The sequence below is a fragment of the Tetranychus urticae genome, chromosome 3, assembly GCF_039701765.1.
Source record: "Tetranychus urticae isolate SD_2017Ah chromosome 3, NJAU_TeUrti_SD_1.0, whole genome shotgun sequence".
Classification (NCBI taxonomy): Eukaryota; Metazoa; Arthropoda; class Arachnida; order Trombidiformes; family Tetranychidae; genus Tetranychus; species Tetranychus urticae.
In genome coordinates this window covers 11942042-11964960 of record NC_142960.1, presented here as the reverse complement: position 1 = coordinate 11964960, position 22919 = coordinate 11942042, and the positions used below count along the sequence as shown (strand labels likewise).

The 22919-nt window shown below is 34.1% G+C and overlaps 1 protein-coding gene and 1 long non-coding RNA gene across 5 annotated transcripts; one reads left to right on the top strand and one right to left on the bottom strand.

Moving 5' to 3' along the window:
• The first annotated feature begins 23 nt into the window (after window positions 1–23).
• Window positions 24–22529, top strand: LOC107359572 (uncharacterized). Of its 4 annotated transcripts, XR_016199879.1 has the most exons (5): window positions 555–738; window positions 893–1185; window positions 7478–7579; window positions 8377–21471; window positions 21594–22529. XR_016199879.1 is itself a non-coding variant. In XM_089269250.1 (4 exons), the coding sequence occupies exons 2-4, from the start codon at window positions 1071–1073 to the stop codon at window positions 21393–21395; spliced, it is 13236 nt and encodes a 4411-aa protein (XP_089125376.1). In that variant the 5' UTR covers window positions 555–738; window positions 893–1070; the 3' UTR covers window positions 21396–22529. The 4 variants fall into 4 exon arrangements, 3 of the variants coding, with proteins under 3 accessions (XP_089125377.1, XP_089125376.1, XP_089125378.1); XM_089269250.1 differs by having other exon boundaries at window positions 8377–22529; XM_089269251.1 differs by having other exon boundaries at window positions 24–1185; window positions 8377–22529.
• On the bottom strand, window positions 2410–5518 carry LOC107359577 (uncharacterized). Its single transcript, XR_001568117.3, has 4 exons — window positions 4903–5518; window positions 4452–4743; window positions 4223–4302; window positions 2410–4010 (listed from the first exon to the last, which is right to left on the bottom strand). It is a non-coding gene; the product is annotated as an uncharacterized LOC107359577 (long non-coding RNA).
• Window positions 22530–22919: the final 390 nt, after the last annotated feature.

The window sequence follows — 22919 nt, the reverse complement described above, 5'->3', positions numbered from 1 at the left end:
GATAAAATTTGATGGATTGTGATGTATCTTTTTTGTTGATCTAATTTGAGAGGAAACTATTTTATGTACCTTCAAAACAAAGATTTATAAGATTTAAATGTTGGAAGGTGAAAAAGTCTATTCATTAACAAAAAGTTTCAGACAAAAAATAGCTTCACGAACAATAGATTTATACCGTATGAAATTATCATGGACTGACAGACTGATTTATATATATTTACATGTGCATAAAAATAGCAAATTTATATATACACATTTATATATATATATAGTGAATGCCATCGAAAAGTTTGACAGGAGAGAAAGAATGAAATGATGATTAAATAACAAAATAATTATCAAGAGTTTGAAGCAAAGAGTAACGTTGGTTACAGGTTTAAATGTTATCGATCCAAAGTTAAACTCCCAGTGCCAATCCCAGTCTCCTGGTTTTATCCATTGAAGGAGAAATAAAAAGTCGAGTGATAGTCGCGCATGTTATCTTCAAAATGAGACGGAATAACCTGAAAAAAAAGAAAGAGAACGAAGATTTCCAGTTTACCATTAAACTGTTTTGTCATCTCGTCTCTTTACCTCCTCTTGAATCGAGCAAAACAAAATAAAAGCCGGAGCTTTCCTCATCTCGTTCTGGTTGCCCAATCCTAGCAGTATTCATTTGCTTTCAATTACCCAATCCAACCTTCCTTCTTGGATAAACCAGCATTCATTCCCTGGCAAGTGCAACTGCTCTTCTAACAGGTAAGTTGAATTCAATCTAATTACTTGATGTTACTGGCGGTGTTGTTGTTTGTTTTTATAAAGTGATGTTGTTGTTGTTGTTGATGATGATGATGATGATGATAATGTTTCATCTCTTGTCTTCTTCCTCTCCTTTTTGCCTTTTAATACGCAGATCTGTTCAAGTCTCGGTTGCCTTGAGTTGTATGTTTACCGGTTCGAGATATATACACATTGATGACCACACCCATTGTCAGTTAAATTGTTACAGTTAACCCATCTGATGAATTAGTCAATGGTTAATCCCATTCTGTGAAAAAAGGAAAAGTAAAACAATTAATAGATTGTAATAAATGGAAATGGCAAACAGTGAGATAACAGCTCTTCCAGGCTGCTATTTACTGGTAATCTTAGGTGAACCACTTTGTGAAAATCATAAGGAAAAGATACTTCAACGAGTGGCTAAAGGTGAGTAATTTTTGTTTCATTGAATTCCTTCAATCATTTAAATTAGCAAAAGCTTTTCATGTAAATTTAAACACGAACAATAGAGTGTGAATTCATTGGTTTTCATTGTTCATTCATGTTCCCATATCAATTTGATTACCGTTGATCATCTTTGAAGCTGTCCATAAAAGTGAAAGGGTTAGGTGTGGCTCAGTTTAATTTTGTTTCGCAATAAAAGATAATATTTTCTGTTCATATTTTACTCCATCATTAATATTATTGTTGCTATTTTCATCTATTCAGCGATCTTTCTCTACTTAAATGAAACCTCAAAAAAACACTACAATTTAAGCATCTAAATCAACTTTGCCTATTGATTTCATTGATCTTTCCATGGACAGATGTAGATATTACATCTCAATATTAGGATGTTGTGTGTCTAACTGATATTAGTAATGATATACAAAATTTAGTAGACAAAATGGGAAATTTAATTTCCATTGTTGAATGGAGTCGACATGAAAAATGTCCAACAATTCCCAGCAAATTACTGACAACACTGTTTGTTTAACTGATTAATTGCTTGACTTTTGACTTGGTTCCTCACAAGTAAGGTTTGATATACAAAACAACTAACCAAAACAATTTCTTAATTAAATTGGAAAGCTAACCTTCAAAATAAAAGTATTATGTAAATGGATTTCCAGGTTGACACCGGCTTTCCTTAACCCAATTAGGTTGAAACCAAAATTCAATGTCTTATTTCATATTAGCAACACTTTTGCGCATAAACACCAATTAATCCCATGAATTGTGATTTCCAGATGAGTTTACTAGATTAACCTTTACTCCAACCATCCTCAAAAGGATCCATTAAAATGAGGTTGTGCCAGGGCAAAGAGCTGTCTTGAATCTGTTGATTTTGTATCTATTGTGAGAAATGAAAAAAAAGCTGTTAGTTGTCCATTAGTTGCTATATTGACTTTGCTAGGGAAAAATTATATCTTACTTTGAAAGTTCAGGATGTCATTCATCAGATGAACTTGCGTATTTCTTGGATGCTGCGAGTCAAAAATTATTATTTTCAAAGAAATGGGTCAATAAACTGTTTCCAGTTAATTGTAGTCGATTATTAATGAGTGGCCACCATTGACATTTGTTTCCATTAAAAGTAACTTCCCAAACAATTTAACCAAATGCTGATATCATCTGAAAAAAAAGCGAGGAAAAAAACATTAGATAATCGGAAAGTTATTATTTGGGTCGAAAGTGAAAACATTTTTCTCTGATAATGCATTGATAGTGGATTGTATTTGAGATTCAACAATTATTAGTCGACTAATTAGATTAAATTGATCCGATATATTGATGGTTAAAATGAGAGAAAGCAAAAAATCATTACTTTGAATTTGGTGTAATGAAATGTCATTCAATTTGCTGAATGATTAATATAATGGAGTGTGTTTTGAGAGATTCATCTAATTGAAATGTAACTCTAATCAAGCTAGTAGTTGGGTTTTAATTTAACTTTCAATTAACTTGATTTAGAGTCAAATTTTTAGATTAAATTTTCTTTTCGTTTTATTCAACACTCAGAAAAGGTAATTCAGCCAACAGCAAGTCAGCCATACTTTTTACAAGGGAAATGTTAACAGTCTGTTAAGGTGGTTAATTATGAATTAAAAGGCTTGGGATAATTTATATATCAGTTAAATGAATCTACATCTGCTATTATATAATTAGTAAAGGCGGATTCCTTATGAATTTAAGGTTTACTCTGTCTGAGCAAATATTAAATTAAATCATGGTAAATATTGTCTATCAAGGTAGGATTGATTTTCATTTAGAGGATAATTTTATCCACTATTGATATCATTTTATCATTGTCAAAATAGTTAAGGTTAGTAGTTAGTGACAAATTAAGTCAACTCATAAATATTTAGTGATAGACATTGAACATTTAGAGCTGACGGTAAGATTATTTATGGTTATACTAAAGACAATGTTTTCATTTCATGGAAAGGGTTGGTATGGATAGGGAATTGAAATTTAAATAGTTAACACTAGACATATTCATCAACGTTTATCTAGTCGATTAAATTGTCAAGTGAACGGAAATTGAAACAGAATCAATGAGAACATTCATTGTTGTGAAAATGAATCTAATTGTCACACTAATGACACTGACTAGATTTGTTGGGAGAGAAAAATAAAAGTGAAATAATGATAACAACTTTCCATCGATTCAGTTTCAAGTTGGAAAAATATTTTTCCAAGAAAAAAAGTTAACAGGGTAAAGATTAATTACTACAGTTGACTGAACAATTAATGAAAGCAATATTTATACCAACCGATAGAGATAACTAACTTTCTTGTGAACCTTTGCTGTATCCATTTCAGACTCTTTGATCAGTCAGGTTAGGGTTAATTACAGTTATTAGGAAATAGTTTCAGTCTATTAAGTTTTGTTGGGAAAGGGATTGATTGTTGGTATACTTATAGGGAATCAGCTGAAGCAACTATTAATGGTTGATTTAGATGAGAATCAACATGCATTAATAAATTGGAAAGCTTGTAAATGTCAATGTCGTTTAAAAAAAACGATTAACATTTCGGTTTTCAAGTTAAATTGAAAATGTTGGTCCATAAAATCATCCATAACCAATCTATCAATTTGGTCTGGTTACTTTTTAATTTGCCGACTTAACTATCCTGAAAATGATCAATCTTGTTCCACCTTGTTTCCTTGTCAAGACAAATGTGTATGGACAATCGTTCATTCCAGAAAGAAAACATGATCATTGATTGGATGAAAAAAGGACTTGTTCCATGGATAACAATAGTGTCTAGTGATAAAAGGGAAAATCAAAATAAATTGAATTAGAAATGAAATAAAAAGATGATTCGTCAAGAAAATGACAATAAGTTATCAATTTGGGTTGTAATGCATTCAGAAAGCTGAAATAATTTTTAAGGTTCTTACAGACTAATCTGACTACAAGGTTGTTTCTATCCGAGTATTTGTGTAAGCAAAATGTTGGTAAAGATAGTGATATACCTTTTAATGATATGCACACAATTGTTCAAGTTTTACATCCAAACAGTAAAACATTTTTACATCATCCTGTAATTGTAAGGCTGAAATCAATTAGAACAGAAAGTTCAAAATTAATCGACTGAAAATAATTAGCAGGTAATATAATCCATAATAATTATGTGATATGGAAGCTTGTTTTTGAGAATGGAAATGATTTTTACATGTTTTTTCATGTATCTGTAAGACTAACCTTTTTACTACATGGTAATGTACAGGTAATGTAGCTCAATATTGCTCAATATAAAATCTTCATGTGTCCTGTTAAATGAGCTTGTATGGGATATATTTCATGGAAAGGCGAGTTGATTATCAGGTTCAACTTGATTCTTATCCAATGTAAATAAATTCCGTCATGAAACTGGTCACTGGTAAAACTGGATAATTGTTGTAATCCAATCCAAGCTGTCCATCAAGATTAAGCTAAAGAAGAGTTGTATTCCTTATAACCTTCGTATTCCTTGTTATGTAGGTTGATGTAAGATCTTGAAAAAAAGACTTTATTAGTTACTCACAATAGGTTAGAGGAGATATAATAAAAGGAAAAGAGTTGAAAGGTTTTTGATGGAAGACAAGTTCACAAAGACAAAGATAATATCACAATTCAAGACATTTTGTTGTTTTTGTGAGAAAATAATGATTACCTTAGAATAGTAAAATACGCCAAACAAACAGATGTCAATCTCTATATTAACCAGAAACCCAAAAACAAAGGGTCTAACTGTTAAAGTAGTCCGATGGGAATCAAGACTAACCATTATAACTGTAGAAATAATAAGCACAATATTGGGAAAGAAACTCATTTTATCCTTAAATCATTCAAGACTTTGGGACAGTTGGCTTGGAGCAAAAATGGTCATTGGAGAGGAGAAAAGTTAATTCGTTTCCAGCCAAACATTAAGATGAAAAGTCGATTATCCGGAATCATTAGATATAAATAAGATCAAAAAGATATTAGATTTATTATACTCAAAGTGTATTCACCAAAATTGTCCAAGCAATAATTCCTGTCTGAGTGAAAATTCATAGTTTACAATACAATTCTAGGTCAGTAAATGAGTCCAATTTACAGAGTTAAAATCCATATCGTCCAAAGATTTCACACTTCTAATCGTCTGTCTTTCTTCACTGACTCAGCAGTTAGAAATGGTTACTTTTGGCAGCATATTTCAACGAAAGAAACTTCACTCCATGAAGATTGGGAACAATTTTTTTAAATTAGCAATCAGATTCAATGAATAACTCTAAAAAACACCAGAAAACCGTTACATTAAACTTTTTTAAAAAAGCCAAACCCTTTATTTTGGTTAATCTCATTCATGATTGGTTTATAATAATCAGCCCGCGTGTTTTGAATAAACTGGCAACTTCTTTAATGATTCATTTATCATTCAAGATGTCATATTTACAAGCATTATAATCAACTAATGATTTAATTTTTCTCATTTTTTCCTACAAATCTGTCATTAATGTATTTTTAGTGTTTTTATAATTCCACAATTCTTAGTAATTCTTAGTCTAATGTTTGTGTAACTCCATATAAATATATTTACCGGTTCAACTTAATCAAGCTGGTATTATTGAAAAGTCTGTCTGTAAACCATTTATGCCACAGGAAAAGGGAGTTTCTGGTGTAACTTTTTCTCTTCCTTCTCTTCATCTGTGAGGTAGACCATGCATTTACCATGTAGATAGTGCACCATGGTTTCTGAGGAACGTCATTTATTGGAATAAAGTAAGCAATCTCTCCATCATTCATCAACAAGAAAGAAATGGAAAGTCAAGGAACAAAAATTGAGAGAGGAAAAAAAAGGGAAAGCAAAGATCAAAAGAACAAAAAATATGTGTCTATGTGTTTATGTGTTGTCAGAATAGAAGAGCAAGAATCGATACAAGGATGAGTCTTTCCATGTATACAGTGAGGATGTTACATGCTGTCTATGAGGCAATGGGTTACATTTACAATGTGTACTTGTATTATATAATGTATTTATGTCCCATGGAGCTGTTCATTATTTCTTTCACCAGTCTCACCTTTTATTGATTCTACTTTTGCTGCTACTCTTACCAGCACATCCCACGCCTTTATCTAACCCAATTCGGACTCTTTACCGGCCCACGAAACAATATGCCGGCTTCTCCCACCTCACGGTGATACATCAGCTGACAAACCCAAAAACCCAAAGAGTCGAAAAATTTAGAGTAAAAATTTGATAATGTTTGCTGAGTATAAAATACTCAGCATAAAATCACTAGAGAAAAGGGATAAATTGTGAAGGAAGAAAAGTTTCTCAAGGTAAACCTTTTGCCTGATTCCATCCTTGGTGTGAAAAAAAATTGTGAAGATATCTATACACACACAAATTATTAACTGTGAATTATATCCTTATGATTTATGACTTTCGTTGAAATAGGCTTTCATCTTCTCTCAATAATTCATCAGTAAATAACCTTCATGAAGATAATACTTTAAACATTGTCTGACAAAATCAAAATTGCCTTGCTCTGTGAAAATTGAACCAATCTTTTGAATAAATTATCCGGTAGATACGTGAATTCTGGTCTATTTAACCCATTTATTATTGCGAAAATTGTCATTCCATAGATGAGGGCCATTATTTTATCATTTATCTACATATCTGTATTGCATTTAAATGATATTTACTGTAAATAATTTGATTTTGTCTGTTTGTATAGTCAACAACCAAACAATTAAGGCAATTTAGAAGCTATAGTCAAAGGAAATTTAGACATAAATTGCTATGCTGATTACGCAGAAACCAGAATAGTTAAAGAATTAATTCTTTTTGATTTTCATTGATTCAAGTCTGGTGACACACCATGGTTAGCTAATTCTGCTATTTCCATTCTATCCTTCTTACTGAATTGAAAAAATAATCTTACAAATCTTGTTAGTCAAATTTTGAAATCTATCTTTGTTTTCAATGGGACTCTCCACAAACAAGACATTTATTTTTTCAATTTAGGCCTTTCGATGATTTGAGGCCATTAATTTAGGATCATTTGTTACATTGTTAACTAAATCTATGCTCTGTTGCCATTTTTGCTTAATATTTCACCAACAAAATGGATTTACATTTTTCAACAATTCAACCCTTTTGATGAACAATTTAAACAAACTTCTTACACAAAGCTATTTTTAATGCTACAGCCTAATGATTGATGATTTATCATTTTATTTATTTTTTCAATTAACAGGCCTATTATCATGGAATACCGAAGAGACTCAATGTGATTTGAAACATTTAGAGCAAGTCTGCGATAATTTGAAAACCAGTCAAAAGTCATCTGGTAAAACAGGTAAGAATACAATTTATTTGCTTCACTGGTTCACTTTTGATATTCACATTTTATTATGAATTTTGATCTTCTTCAAGTAAAATGTAATCCAATCATGATTCAAGTTGAATAAAAATGAAATAAATTGTAATATCGATAAATGAGCCAATCTCTTGATCTTTCCAAGAATAGGTTAACAATGTTCAATGGTAGTTACAGAGTTTTTCATGCTTCTACTGTGACAATTTAATGATGATTTAATTAGTATTGGTTTGATCATGTGGCATGTAAATTTGAGGTTTGAAAACACGGAAATTCAAAAGATCTGAACCATTTTTCATGAAATTGGTTGAGAGAATAAGTTTTGGATCCATTTGTCTGAACTCAGTTGCCTTGATAGTTGGATATCGTGATCTGATTGTTTAATCAGTTGGTTCAGTCATGTAAAGATAGCAGTTTATCAAGATAACTTTACATTGCGATCAATTCATCTCAGTTTTCACTTTCAATATCCATCAACTGTAAAGAAACCAACCTGAACTCAACTTGAATTTTATTTTCGTTTGTTTTATATTCACCATATTTAGCCTGAAACCTTGCAGTCTACCAAATTGTAATTTAATTTAGATGATTTATTCAACAGTCAGGCAACAATGAAGCATTAAAAGAAATCATAACCTTAATATTTAACTTAAATATATCATTGAACTTGCCCTATTCAAGCAGAAATCAAAACTACTTACAAAACCATCACGACTTGCTTTTCATCAATTTTTAATTATCTTTTCCTTTATTTACATTGATTTTCTCATCAACAGAACTTTTACTTCAACATTCAACCGATAAACTTGCTGTTGAGGTTTTATTCAATCCTCAGATATTCACCTTAAAGCAATGTCTTCGCAATTTACTTCTCTCACCAACTGGCCACAAGCATGTTATTCATGCCGGTTACTCGTTTACTGGAAGTGGATCATGGATATTACAGGATGGCATCTTTCGATTTCACGATTTTGTCGATGAACTGAGTGATCCTGGTGTAACCAAGGTTTTATCCCTTTACCCACCTGGATGCTCGCTCAAGATGCATCTTCATTGTTCACCAACTGGTGATTGGGTTACCAATAACCTGGAGAATCAGGCTTTCTCTCATTTCATGCACCTTTCTCTTAACCCACCGGACAGTCCAAATGGTGTTCCTGGAGCCTCCAGTTTATTGGAGTTCATTGAAGGTTCTTTGGAAACTCTTGAAGGAGAAGAGAAACTGGAACCATCGCCATTGATTGGTAACATTAGATTTGAACGACCCACTATGTACATTTTTCCTAGTGGTCAAGGTGACTGTTCCCTTTTTGGTGTAACTGGATTCACCATGTTGATTGATGGAGGTTTCACACGATTCCCTTGTTTTTGGAAATTTGTTCGTCATATTGAACGCCTTGATTCCATCATGATAACTCGAATAAACGAGTCTAATCTTTGGGGAATATTGTCTTTGTTGCGTGGTAAACAAGAGTCCTCTTTGTATCTCAAGATTGGTTATGTTTTCTGTAACATTGTTGATAAATCGATTAATAGTTCAGAGGAAGGCGTTAACAGTGAAAATGGTGGAGTTGCAAGCATTCAATCGAACCCAAATGATTTAACAATCAGTATAATTGAAGTTGGCAATGAAATAGCCTCTAGACTGAAACGGATTGGCTGTAATCCTCACCAGTGTCTTCGAGATCCCACTCCAACACAATTAACCTTGTACCACAAGGTTGGCCATGGAACATTGGAAATGTTCATTTTGAGTCCACCTCGAGACAGTAGATTGTTGAAAGACTTTTTGGCTCATTGGAGCTCAAATAAGGATAGTCTTCCGGTTGTGAGGACTCGATCAGCTTGCAAGAATGGTGGACAATCAGGTCAAGATATAGCCATTCCAATTTCTGATGTCATGTCCATTTGTTGTCTCCTCATTTGGAAACCTTCTAATCCTAATGATAGAATCACTCGTATTCTGTTCCCTGGAAGCGCTCCTCAGAGTCAAATAATGGAAGGCTTGGCTTCACTCAAAGATTTGGATTTACTTCAGAAAAGAGTTTGCACAGCATCTTCTCTCAAACAATCGAAAAGTAAATCAACTGTTAAATCAACTGTTCGAATCTCTGAGACTAGTTCTTCAACTGCTACTCAAAAGTTATCTACTCGTTATAGATCAGTTTCTCCATCCATGAGAAAAACTCGTGTACCTTATGCTAAACAATCATCCACTGAAGTTGGTGATAAAGGCGGCGATAGCTCTGAGTCACAATCATCACCAGTGAAACGAAAGTTGATTCCTGCAACAAATCATCAAACAGAAACCTCAAGAGTCACTAGAGTGTCGACTCGGGAATCTGTTAAAAAGACTGCACATGAAGAGAAAAAATCAGCTAAAAATGTTACCGAAAAGAAGGCCAAGACTAGAACTAGTAGCACAACTCGATCAACAACAAACAAAGCTACTTCCAAACCAAGCTCTGAGCCTACTTCAGAAGCAAATGAAACAGTAAAAGCTCGTCCTATCACATCCAAGCAAGTGCGAGCTCGAATCAACAGTAGACGTGTTTCTGATAAAACAACCAGTGAAACTGATAATGAAACGAAAAAGGAGATCCAAAGTTGTACTGTAACAGCGGAAAATGGTGATTCTGACTTTAGTGATAAGAAGCGAGAGACTGTAGAGGTTTGCAGTGAAGATGATCATCGAGATTCTGGTAAAGGTTCAGAAGATGCAAGTCCGAAAAAGCTGCCGTTCCTTGACCATTTACGAGATGAAGTTGAACCAGACTCATTGGAATCTTATGAAATTTATGGAAATGTTGAGATTAGTAAAGACTCTTTGGAGCATTCGGAAGATGAAGTAGTCACTGGTGATAGTCGATCAACATCTCAGTTAGATCATATGATATCGCGTGAAGATGATGATGAAGACATGAAAAGCCGATCATCACCAATTCAAGAAGATTCAAATTTACAGTCAGCCATGGTCTCTTCTCTATCATCTAATATGAGTGAAATGACTATTATTTCTGGCGATAAAAATGATGACTCGGCTTCTGATTTGGAGGTTGCCTCACTTACTTCACGAATTAACAACAATCAGATGTCTCGATCAATTGAGATTTCTCATGTTGAGGGATCTAGAAGAAAGTCAACCGACTCTAACGGCTCATTCAGAACATTAGAAGCAGAAATTAAGGCTGCTTGTATGGAAGAAGATCGTCAATCTATTGGGTCAAGTTCCAGAAAAAGTTCCATTCTATCTGATGCAGATAAAAGAAGAGATTCAATTGTCAAAGAAAATATTTTTGCATCAGAGACTACTTCACATGGAAAGCAAGAAATAGATAAATCAACGGCTTCAGAACGTAGAAGGAGCTCAATTATTGCTGGTGATGATGCTTATCGAAGAGCTAGCATCTCAAAGGAAGGTGACAAATTGGAAAGAAAACTTTCCAAATCAAACGAATATCAAATTGAACAGGAAATTGAAGATTCAAAAGTTGATTCATTGGAATTTAAAGAAGAATCGATTGAAAGGTTTTCTGAGACGTTGACTCAGAATGAAATGCAAATTAGTAGTGAGAAGAAAAAAGACTCTTCTGGTTCTCTGGAGGATAAATTACCAAAAGGATCCATTGAAGAAGGTGAAAGCCTAAGAAAAGATTCCGTAAGATTGTCTATTGATAAGTCAATGGAAGAGAAGAAAATTGAGGAATCAACAATAAAAAGTGAAAATGAAACCAGTGGACAGAATGATATTGAACCTATTGTTCCGGAAAGCAAGGATAATGTAAATGAAGCTGAAGTAATTTCTAAAGAAACGGATATTGATTCAAAAGAGACTTTGTCAACTGAGAAGGAAAAGTTACTCATAGATTCTTCCAAATCCCATTCTGATGTTTCATCTGAGTTATTATCACAAAGTCAATCAGAGACAAGCTTGGACATTGAATCAACTAAGCAAACAGTTGACGACAAAAACAAAATGGTTCAATCTGCTGGCCAATCTCTAACACATGGCAGTGATGATAGAGAGACAATGGAATCAGTTACAGATTCCCAGCAGAGTGTAAAGGCAAGCGCTGAATCACCTTCGGAATCAGAAAAGAAAAGGCAAGAGGAAGAGCAATTAACAATAAAAACTGGAGAAACATTGCGAAAAGATTCCATCACTTCGGAATCCAAAGCAGAAAGCCAGGTATGTGATGAAAATGTTGGTGCATATAAAATAAATGAAGAACAGCAAAATTTGAATGCTGAGAGTGCTTCTTCAATTGAAACATCGAAACAATCGCAAGTTATTACTTCGGAAGAAAGTGATAGGAAGATGTCTGGCGGAATTTCGTCATCAATAAAAACTGAGAATAAAGATTTGGATGATAAATTGGATACAACTGTAGGTGATTATATTAAACAAGATTCATTCGCATCGAGAAAAGAATCTATCAAAACTAGTGATACATTTTCTTCAAGTGAACCAGCTTCTGATAAAACAAAGCCTGAGTCACGAAAAAGTTCATTGGCTTTGGATGAAACTAAACAACAAATAACTTCTACTCCAGATGAATATTCAAATATTGATGGTGATTCTAGACAATTTCAACATTCATTTACTTCACAAGATACAGAAATAAAAGGCTCGTCTCAAACTGTTTCCTCTGATAAAATAATAGAAACAAAGGAGGCAAGCTTGAAGAGAGAATCAGTTTCAGACGTCTTCGATTTGGAAAGTGAAAAAGACACAAAAAATATAGAGATTGGCTTTGATGAAACTGTAAAAACCGCATCGTCATTGAGTCAAATAGATAGAAAAGAATGTGTACAGTTGGATAAAGAAAGATCAAGTATCTCTGGTGATTCTCGTAAACAAAGCCTTACTTCAGAAGCTAGGAAATCAATTGATTCGCCATTGAGTCCGATTGATAGAAAAGAAAGCTTTGCACATGAAGAATCAAAAATCGGTAGAAAAGATTCTGTCCAGTTTGATTTCGATAAAAGCAAATCTGTTGATTCCCGTAGATCAACTCAAACAGAAATTCAATACAATACTATGGCTTCAATGGAAAGTGATGCAAAAATTTCTGGTCAAACATCGTCATCTATACAAGACGAAAGGAAAGAATCTGTACAATTAGATCAAGTTAGATCAAGTATCTCCGATGATTCTCGTAAACAAAGTCTTAGTTCAGAAACTATAAAATCAAATGAATCGTTATTGAATCAATCAGATAGAAAAGGAAGCGTGCTATTAGAAGACAAAATTTCAGAAGGTGCCACAAATGATGATCGATCGTCATCATCGCAAATTACAAGAAAAGATTCTGTGCAATCTGATTTCGATCAACGTCAATCTTTGGATTCCTGTAGATCAACTGAAACGGAAATCCAATACAATACAATGGAAACCGATTCAAAAATTTCTGGCCAAACATCGTCATCTATACAGGATGAAAGGAAAGAATCTATTCAAATGGATAAAGAAAGATCAAGCATATCTGGTGATTCTCGTAGATCGACTGAAACAGACATTCAATATAAGACTATAACTTCAGTGGAAAAAGATTCAAAAGTTTCTACAGAAACATCGTCATCTTCGCAAATTACAAGAAAAGAATCAGTACAATTGGATAAAGATAGATCAAGTATTTCTGGTGATTCTCGTAGACAAAGCCTTACTTCAGAAGCTAGGAAATCAATTGATTCCGATGAAATTAAAAGAAGAGAATCAATCTCACAACAAGAAGATAAAGTCTTCACTGATTCCGTTCCAGCCAGTCCTTTAACTAAACATCAAGATAAATCAGATGAAATTATACAATCAAATGCTAAACATGAAGATTCTTCTATTGGAGTTGTAGAGACTACAGAAAATATTGAGTCCAAAAATACTCAACAATCTAATTTATTAGAGAAAGTGCCATTTGAAACGGAAAATCTCCATCTTTCAAAATCAGAATCTATTCTTTCTGACGATAAGAAAGGTGGTGATGATCAGAAAAGTCATGATATTCCTAGTCAATTATCCTCAACAATTTCATCAGTATCCTCAAATACGAAATCTGATGAGCAAACGATAGTTGATAAAAGTGAATTTGAAGACACTACAAGCGCAATTAATTATGATATTAAATCCAACGATGAAGCTGAAAATAAATCAATTACAGAGCATCGTAGAAAGCCATCCATTGATATGACATCAAATAAATTATCAACAATCACATCAACTACAGATTCATCTTCCACTGAATCAAATGCTACAAACACAACTTCAATAATTGATCAACATTCTACTTCAGACTCTGTCGATTCCGAGTCCTTTTCCATGCAAGATACTAATAAACAAACAGCTGGTCAAAAATCTATTGAAGTAACCTCTAGTCAAGCTGAAGCTAAAGAATTAGAAATTTCCAAAGAAATTCTTACAATTTCAAAAGATGATTCAACCTCAACAAGCAAGACATCAATTACTGAAACTACCTCGATAACAGCTACGAATACAATACAGAGCGATGCAGAAAAATCCGAATCATCATCATCAATAGTTCAACCTGAAAGTGCCGAATCATATTCAAAGAGCATTCCTGAATTACAAGAAAAGTCCATGGTGCAATCATCAGAAAGTGAGATAACTGAATCTAAATCATCTGACTCCGTAAAGCCTATTCAAACTGAAACGAAGCCTTCTGAAGACAATATAAAGCTTGAAGAGCAGATTGGCAAATCTGAAGAGCCTGGTGTTGACACGAAGTCAAGGAAAGAGTCGCTCAAAGAGAGTGTTGAAGCTCAAAAAGTTTCATTACAGTCTTCTGATGCTCCATGTAAATCTAATGAAGAAGACATAATTCAAGAAGAGATACTGAGAAAATCCTCAGTTGACATCATAGCTCAACAAAATTCAGAAAATGGAGAAAAGTCGAAAGGAACTGATTCAAAAAGGTCATCAATTGATGTTGAAATACAAAAGGCTAATTATTCCATCGGTTCTAATTCCATAGAACAAAAATCAATCCATGAAGAAGAATCTAAATCAGCTCTTTTAGCAACAGACCAAATCACTCAAAAATCAGAATCGAAGGTTGAAGAGTCTAAATCAAAGGAATCTACTGAAACCATATCATCAGAAACAGAGAAAGGATCTTTGATTCAGAGTCAAGAAAGTTCAACTTTCGACAAATTACAGTCCAGTATTGTTCAACAGACTACCAATGACTCCGAATCGCGAGAACAAGCAGAATCTTCAATACAGGCTACTTCATTTTCTACGGAAAGTTCACCAAAGGGCGATCAGCAAACTTCATTTACAATGGATCTCTCATCAACTGCAGACGAGTCTTCGAAAATTATTGCTTCTTCCGTGGATGACAAAGCGAAACAATCGACATCTGAAGTGTCGAATGGTTTGGCCGAGAAAAGGGATTCAACGACTTCTGCATCAGTCGAAGCATCTGATAACCTACAACAGAGTCAAATTGTATCAGGTCAAGCCACTCAATTATCAAATGAACTATCTGAGAAAATTATTGTTGATTCAAAAGACAATATCCTTCAATCATCAGATTCTGTTTCTGAAACTAAACAACTAAAAGATTTGGACGAAAAAAGAAGATCAGTTTCAAAGACTGATGATGAAAGAAGAACTAGTTTAGCAACAGATTCAGCGACGATTCGAGAAATTTTCACAACTTCTGATTCTGATGGTTCAATCTCGTATTCAGTTGGTGGATCAATTGTAACCACATCAGTCAGCAAACCAGACATTGAGCAAGAAACTAAACTTGAGACAAGCAGTGAACTAAGTAAAGAGACGAAAGATATTTCATCCCAATCAACAAATGCCAGGACACAGTTTGAAGAAAGAAAATCATCAATTGTTTCCTCAACTAAAGAACTTGAAATTGTTGAATCAAGCTCAACAGAAACAGTTGTTTCTACAAACGTCGTTGATTCAAAATTGGTTGGTTCTAATTTGGAAACGACCAGTGGTGCAAAAGATGTGACATCATCTGGTATTACCAAACTATATCTTGGTCAAGTTAGTGGATTTGAAAGCTGTGAAGATAGTGAATCTCATGAAGCAGAAGAACACATTCAATCACCGAAAAATATCGGTATGAATAACAATCTAATTTCAAGTGATTTGAAAGAGACGAGTGATGATTTAGCTTCAGATTTGGAAGTGGCATCCCTCACGTCTAAAATGGATGGATCTTCAAAAATGACTGAAGAGTCAAGAAAAGAATATGAATCAAAAGTTTCTCTTGAAAATGAATGCGTTGAACAACTTTCATCGGAAAATTATTCAAGTGATACACGTGAACAATATTCTGTAAAAGATTCGAATGGTAAATTGCATACAACTGAAGGTGATGATATTAAACAAGATTCATTTAAATTAAGAAAAGAATCTATAAAAACTAGTGAAACATTTCCTTCAAGTGAACCAGCTTCTGATGGAAAAAAGCCTGAGTCACGAAAAAGTTCAATGGCTTCGGATGAAACCAAACAACAAACAACTTCTAAGTCTACTGCAGATGAATATTCAAATATCGATGGTGATTCTAGACAATTTCAACATTCATTTACTTCACAAGATACAGAAATAAAAAGCTCGCCTCAAACGGTTTCTTCTGGTAACATAATAGAGACAACCGAGACGAGCTTAAAGAGAGAATCAGTTTCAGATGTCTTCAATTTGGAAAGCGAAAAAGATACGAAAAATATAGAGATTGGCTTTGATGAAGCTGTTAAAACCGAATCTTCATTTGGTCAAATAAATAGAAAAGAATCAGTACAATTGGATAAAGAAAGATCAAGTATCTCTGGTGATTCTCGTAAACAAAGCCTTACTTCAGAAGCTAGGAAATCAATTGATTCGCCATTGAGTCCGATTGATAGAAAAGAAAGCTTTGCACATGAAGAATCAAAAATCGGTAGAAAAGATTCTGTCCAATCTGATTTCGATAAAAGTAAATCTGGGGACTCTCGTAGATCAACTGTGACGGAAATCCAATACAATACTGTTACTTCAATGGAAAGCGATTCGAAAACTTCTGGCCAAACGCCGTCATCTACACAAATTACAAGAAAAGAATCAGTACAATTAGATAAAGAAAGATCAAGTATTTCTGGAGATTCTCGTAAACAAAGCCTTACTTCAGAAGCTAGGAAATCAATTGATTCTAATGTTAGTAAAAGAAGAGAATCAATCTCACAACAAGAAGACCAAGTCTTTACAGATTCCGTTCCTGCCAGTCCTTTAACTAAACATCAAGATAAAAATGAAATTATACAATCAGATAAAGAAAGATCAAGCATTTCTGGTGATCATCATGGATCGACTGAAACAGACATCCATTATAAAACCATTACTTCAGTTGAAAGTGATACAAAAATTTCTACAGAATCATCTCCATCTTCGCAAATCACAAGAAAAGAGTCTGTACAAATAGATAAAGATAGATCAAGTATATCTGGTGACTCTCGTAAACAAAGTCTAAGTTCAGAAGCTATAAAACTAAGCGAATCATCATCGAATCAACCAGATAGAAAAGGAAGCGTGCAATTGAAGGATACAATTTCAGAAGGTGCATCAGATAGAGACTCGTTGCCCTCTTCGCAAATTACAAGAAAAGATTCTGTGCAATCTGATTTCGATCAACGTCAATCTTTGGATTCCCGTAGATCAACTGAAACGGAAGTCCACTATAATACTGTTACTTCAATGGAAATCGATTCAAAAACTTCTTGCCAAACTTCGTCATCTATTGAACTCGAAAGAAAAGATTCTGTTCAAATGGATGAAGAAAGATCAAGTTTATCTGGAGACTCTCGTAGATCGACTGAAATCCACTATAATACTGTTACTTCAATGGAAAGCGATGCAAAATTTTTCGAAGATTCATCATCACCTGCGCAATCTACAAGAAAAGACTCTGTTCATTTGGATAAAGACACATCTAGTATTTCCGATGATAAACGTAAACAAAGCCTTACTTCAGAATCAATTGAATATTTATTTAGTCAACTAGAAAGAAGACAAAGCGAGCAATTAAAAGATGCTAAATCTGAAAGCGAAAAACATGGAGATTCATCGGTGTCTTTTCAAACTTCTCAAACTATAAGAAAAGATTCTGTCCAATTCGATTTAGATAAATCAAATGTATCTGGTGACTCCCGTAGATCAACTGAAACAGAAATCCAATACAAAGCTACTAATGAGTTGGAAAAGGGTACAGCATCTTTTGGAGACTCATCATCTTCGCAAATCACAAGAAAAGATTCTGTCCAAACGGATAAAGAAAGATCAAGCATATCTGGTGATTCTCGTAGATCGACTGAAACAGACATTCAATATAAGACTATAACTTCAGTAGAAAGTGATTCAAAAGTTTCTACAGAAACATCGTCATCTTCGCAAATTACAAGAAAAGATCCTGTCCAATCAGATAGAGAAAGATCAAGTATATCTGATTATCCTCGTAAACAAAGCCTTAGTTCAGCAACTAGGAAATCAATTGATTCTGATGAAATCAAAAGAAGAGAATCAATCTCACAACAAGAAGATAAAGTCTTCACTGATTCCGTTCCAGCCAGTCCTTTAACCAAACATCAAGATAAATTAGATGAAATTATACAATCAAATGCTAAACATGAAGATTCTTCTATTGGAGTTGTAGAGACTACAGAAAATATTGAGTCCAAAAATACTCAACAATCTAATTTATTAGAGAAAGTGCCATTTGAAACAGAAAATCTCAATCTTTCAAAATCAGAATCTATTCTTTCTGACGATAAGAAAGGTGGTGGTGACCAGAAAAGTCATGCTATTTCTGGTCAACTATCCTCAACAATTTCATCCGCATCCTCAAACGAGAAATCTGATCAGCAAACAAAAGTTACTATGAGTGAATCGATGAGAAAATATTCACAAAGCGAATCTGATAATAAATTTTACACTACAAGCGCAATTAAATCCAACGATGAAACTGAAAATAAATCAATTACAGAGCATCGTAGGAAACCATCCATTGATATGACATCAAACAAATTAACAACAACTACAGATTCATCTTCAACTGAATCAAAGACTACAATCACAACTGAGCAAATTAATTTCGGTGCTAATATGATTGGCAGCTCTTATCTCGGTTCGGATGCTAGAACCTCATTTATCGAAACAAATATCCAAAAAGAAGTTGTTGATGAAACAAAAGCAATTGTAGCTGAAATTGACGATGCAGCTAGAAAAAGCATGTTAGTTGATAAATCCATTTCACCAGACTCAATCGACTCAACTGACTCAATAAAACAATCAACTGGTGATAAAGTCACAAACAAGTCAACAACGTCTGGCAATACTCTGGTTCAATCCGGTGACTCTTTTGCTCAACAAACAAGTGAATTAAAAAGAGAATCTTTTTCTAAAATTGAGGCTAACAATCAACTTTATTCAACTTTAACTGAATCCTTCGATGACATCCAAGTAGACTTGCAAAGTACCAAAAGTTCCAATCTGACTTCGTCCAATTTTTCTGATGCAAAGTTTTTAAACAAATCCGAATCATTGTCATCAGAAAACGCTACTCACAGCACTAAATTTGATACTGTCATGTCTATTGACGAAGAGACTTATTTTTATCTTGAAGATTCTGATTCATTAGCTCAAGATGGTCATTCAATGGCATCAATATCATCAGACAAAAGAGTAACCAAAGAGGGTGACAAAAATAAACTAACTCTTTCTGAAACATCAGCTTCACACAGCTCCACTACTCAAAAACATGAAGACTTAACCTCATCTACACCAGAAACAAAGCTGTTTAAACTTTGCGAATTCTCGTCATTTTCGGAAGCTGAACAACCAGCCAAAACTATCGAAACTAGTCAAAAATCTCAAATGGAAACGAAAGATTCAAAGTTGACTGATTCATCCCATGAAAGTCGTGTTGAAAAAGACGGCAATAAAATTTCAGGAAACTTAGTATCCGATTCTGTCCAAGAAAAAATGATTATAAAGTCAAGCGATGAATCAGGTTCAACTGTCATGATAGAGGAAAGATCAAGTATTGATTATAAGCCATTCACTTCGTTTTCTGAGTCCTCTTTTGGCTCATCATCTGCATCAAGTAGAACAAACCAGACAAAAGGGAATTCAGAAAATTTGATGAGTTTGAAAGAGGAAATGGATAAATCTAGATCTTCGAGTGAGGAATCAAAACTTAAAACCTCTGATGAAGCTTTATCAGGGAAAATTTTGAGTTCATCTGTGTATTCCGGAGCATCTTACTACACAGAGGAAGAGCAATTTGAATCGGGATATGCACCTTTTGCAAAATGTGTAGGTATAAAGAAAACGCCCTCTCAACCTGAACCAGATTCATGGACTAACGTGGTTTCAACGACTAAGTCATTTACCGTTGAATCAAGTGATCAATTAGAGGGGGAAGATCGTCATCATACAAAGCAGTATGAAGTCGATGAAGGGGTCGAAGAGAAAATGAAATCACCAACATTATCTAATCAATCGTCTGCCAAACTCGTATCGCCAACATTATCACCACTGCCTGGTCAAAGCTTTGATAAATTATCTCGTGATATTGTTGACAAAGGAGTTTCTTTAAGGTCCATGGCTGCAACTGAATTGGCCTCTTCAATTGTTCACCTTGAAACTTCGGTAACTAAAGTCACCACTAACTTGAATTTACCTGAAGTAATTAGTGAAGAGGCAGGCAGCAAAGGGGAAGAAAGTCCAGATTTATCGTCTCCTAAACAATCAACCAATGATTTCATTGCCAAAGTTGAAACTGCCCCAGGAGCAGGAACATTGGCTACAACATTCCCAACAGCAGGGGAAATGCCTTCCGTTCATTTACGCCGATCAGCACAAATGGCGGGTCAAGTTTTGTACGAGGTTCCAGACGAGGAAGATAATTTAGAGTCACCTTTATCAGAAAAGAAACCAGTCGGCCTTGCCAGGGGAACCACCAGTTCCGTAGAGTTTCCCGAGGTTCTTCACATTTCCGAGGAAACTACACCCTCAACTCCGTCAGAAACTCAATCACCTAGAGATGCAAAATCCTTAACTCAAACGACAACGGTTACAACAACATCAATGGACATAACATCACCTCAAGATTCAAAGTCGGGATTGTGCTGTTTTCCGCGGTCTATTGAATTGGATGGCATCAAGAAGGGAAAGGAGGAAAAAGTGACCTCAAGTACCAGTGAAACAACCACTCGTGTTGTAACCAAATCTCAGAATCTAACTGAGGAACAGAAGAAAGAGAAAGAAGCAACTCTTAAGGAATGGGGAACTCCTCTTGGGCTTCCAAAGCCAACCGATGCAAATGACTCTAAAGGAGCCAGATCAGCGTCCAAATCTCGTGCTATTTCGTCCGATAGAACTGGTGCTTCTCGAAGTTATTCTTCTCGTCGTTCTGGCTCATCAAGTGACATCAAACCAATTTACCTTGATTTGGCTTACATTCCTCATCATGGTGATCGCCATTACTGTAATGCTGATTACTTTAAGCGAATCCGAGCTCGTTATTATGTTCTTAGTAGTGTTAATCCATCTAAAGAGGTTTTGGATGCCTTAATTGAAGGTAAAAAAAGTTGGGAAGATAAAGCTGCTGAGGTAACTCTTATTCCAAGCCATGAAACGGAAGCTTTGTGTTTATGGATGGCAACTAATCAGCAAACATTGGAAGAGCTCAACATTGAGGTGGCTCCGTCAGCTTCAAGATGTTCAGTTATCTTGCAGGATCAAGAAAGCAGTTGCTCAGCTTATCGAGTTGAGTTTTAAGACATTAAAGTGTCTTGTTTACTCGATTGAATCTCCTTCCCAATCAATCCCTTCATGAAGTGGGAAGACAAATCAAGTAATTTCTCATTTAAATATCGTCAGATGCTTTGTTCCCCAGTCAAACAATTATCAATGATTGTTATCATTATTGTCGACATTATAATTATTATTATTCTTATTCTTCTCATTATTATTCAGACAATAATTATTATCATTATTATTATTCCCATTATAAAACCTCTTTTGGAGTTAACTCAATGGCTTGGAGAAACAGATTGGCCAATTGATGGTGGATCAAGATTCAACTCTCCTGGTTGATTGAATTGTCGCTGCTAGCTACATGGAGATGAATCTATCTAGTATTCATGATTACTAGGTGTGAAATGATTAACCAATATTTGAGATACGGTTGAATCAGGGTTACATTGAAATCAATCTAGGTGATTGTAATTATGTGATCAGAGGTATCCTATTTTGCAGATATTAGTGATATTTAACAAGAAAAAAATCAACTAAAAAACATAAATTAATCAACTTATCTCAGATTGATTTGGAGAATGATTTGTATTGCCTTAAAGCGAAATGTGAAATTGCATTGACTGTGATTGTTAAGATTTTTTTCATTCTCACAGGGAAAAATTTTGTGAGAGAAAACATTTTCACTGAAACCAATAGTAAAAATTAACACTTTAATAAAGGCAAATGGCGTGAATTTGAGGCAATTTCAATTTAAATTAGGAAAACAGCTGCTCATTGATGAGAAAACATTATTAACTAAATTTGAAATGCTTTTTTGTTCCTTTTCATTATGATGGCAACAGTTATCTCGATATCAATTGCAATTTTATCCTCCCTACACAATTACACTATAATGTAACATTCAATTGACTAATGAAACAATAAGACAACTGGATGGGTTTAATCATTATTTTCACAAATGAACCTCTTGACTGCAAAAATATCCCAACTAACTTTATTGGGAAGGGAAATTGTAAATTGTTTCATTGATTCAATTGTCAACATCTTGAAAATTTCATTTCATTTCAGTTTTCAACTTTCAATCTTTGTTTTTGTCACAAAAATAGATTTCAATTTTTAATTCTAGTTAAAATAAAGTTTAATTGTTCCCATTTACTGTTAAAATGTCTCCATTCTATTCATAAATACATATAAGATATCGTATAAGATATTCATATAATGAATCGGTTTACTTTAAAAATGAACTTTAACCATTCAATTTCACTTAAAATCTAATGATATGGTAAGCTAAATAATCTGGTAAACGGCAAAGCCTTACCATTCGGGTAAGGCTCTTGAAACTATGAAAAAATTTTAACAAAGTTAACACCATTTGATCATCGGAAAAGCCATTTAAAATTACATTCAATGCACTTTGCAAATAACTGGATTAACATTGAAAAAGTCAAAAAATAAATCACTCAGCTACATCGGATAAAACTTTGTCGAGTAGGATCATTTAATAATGATAAAAACGCTACAATAGTGACCAGAATTTAATTTTGC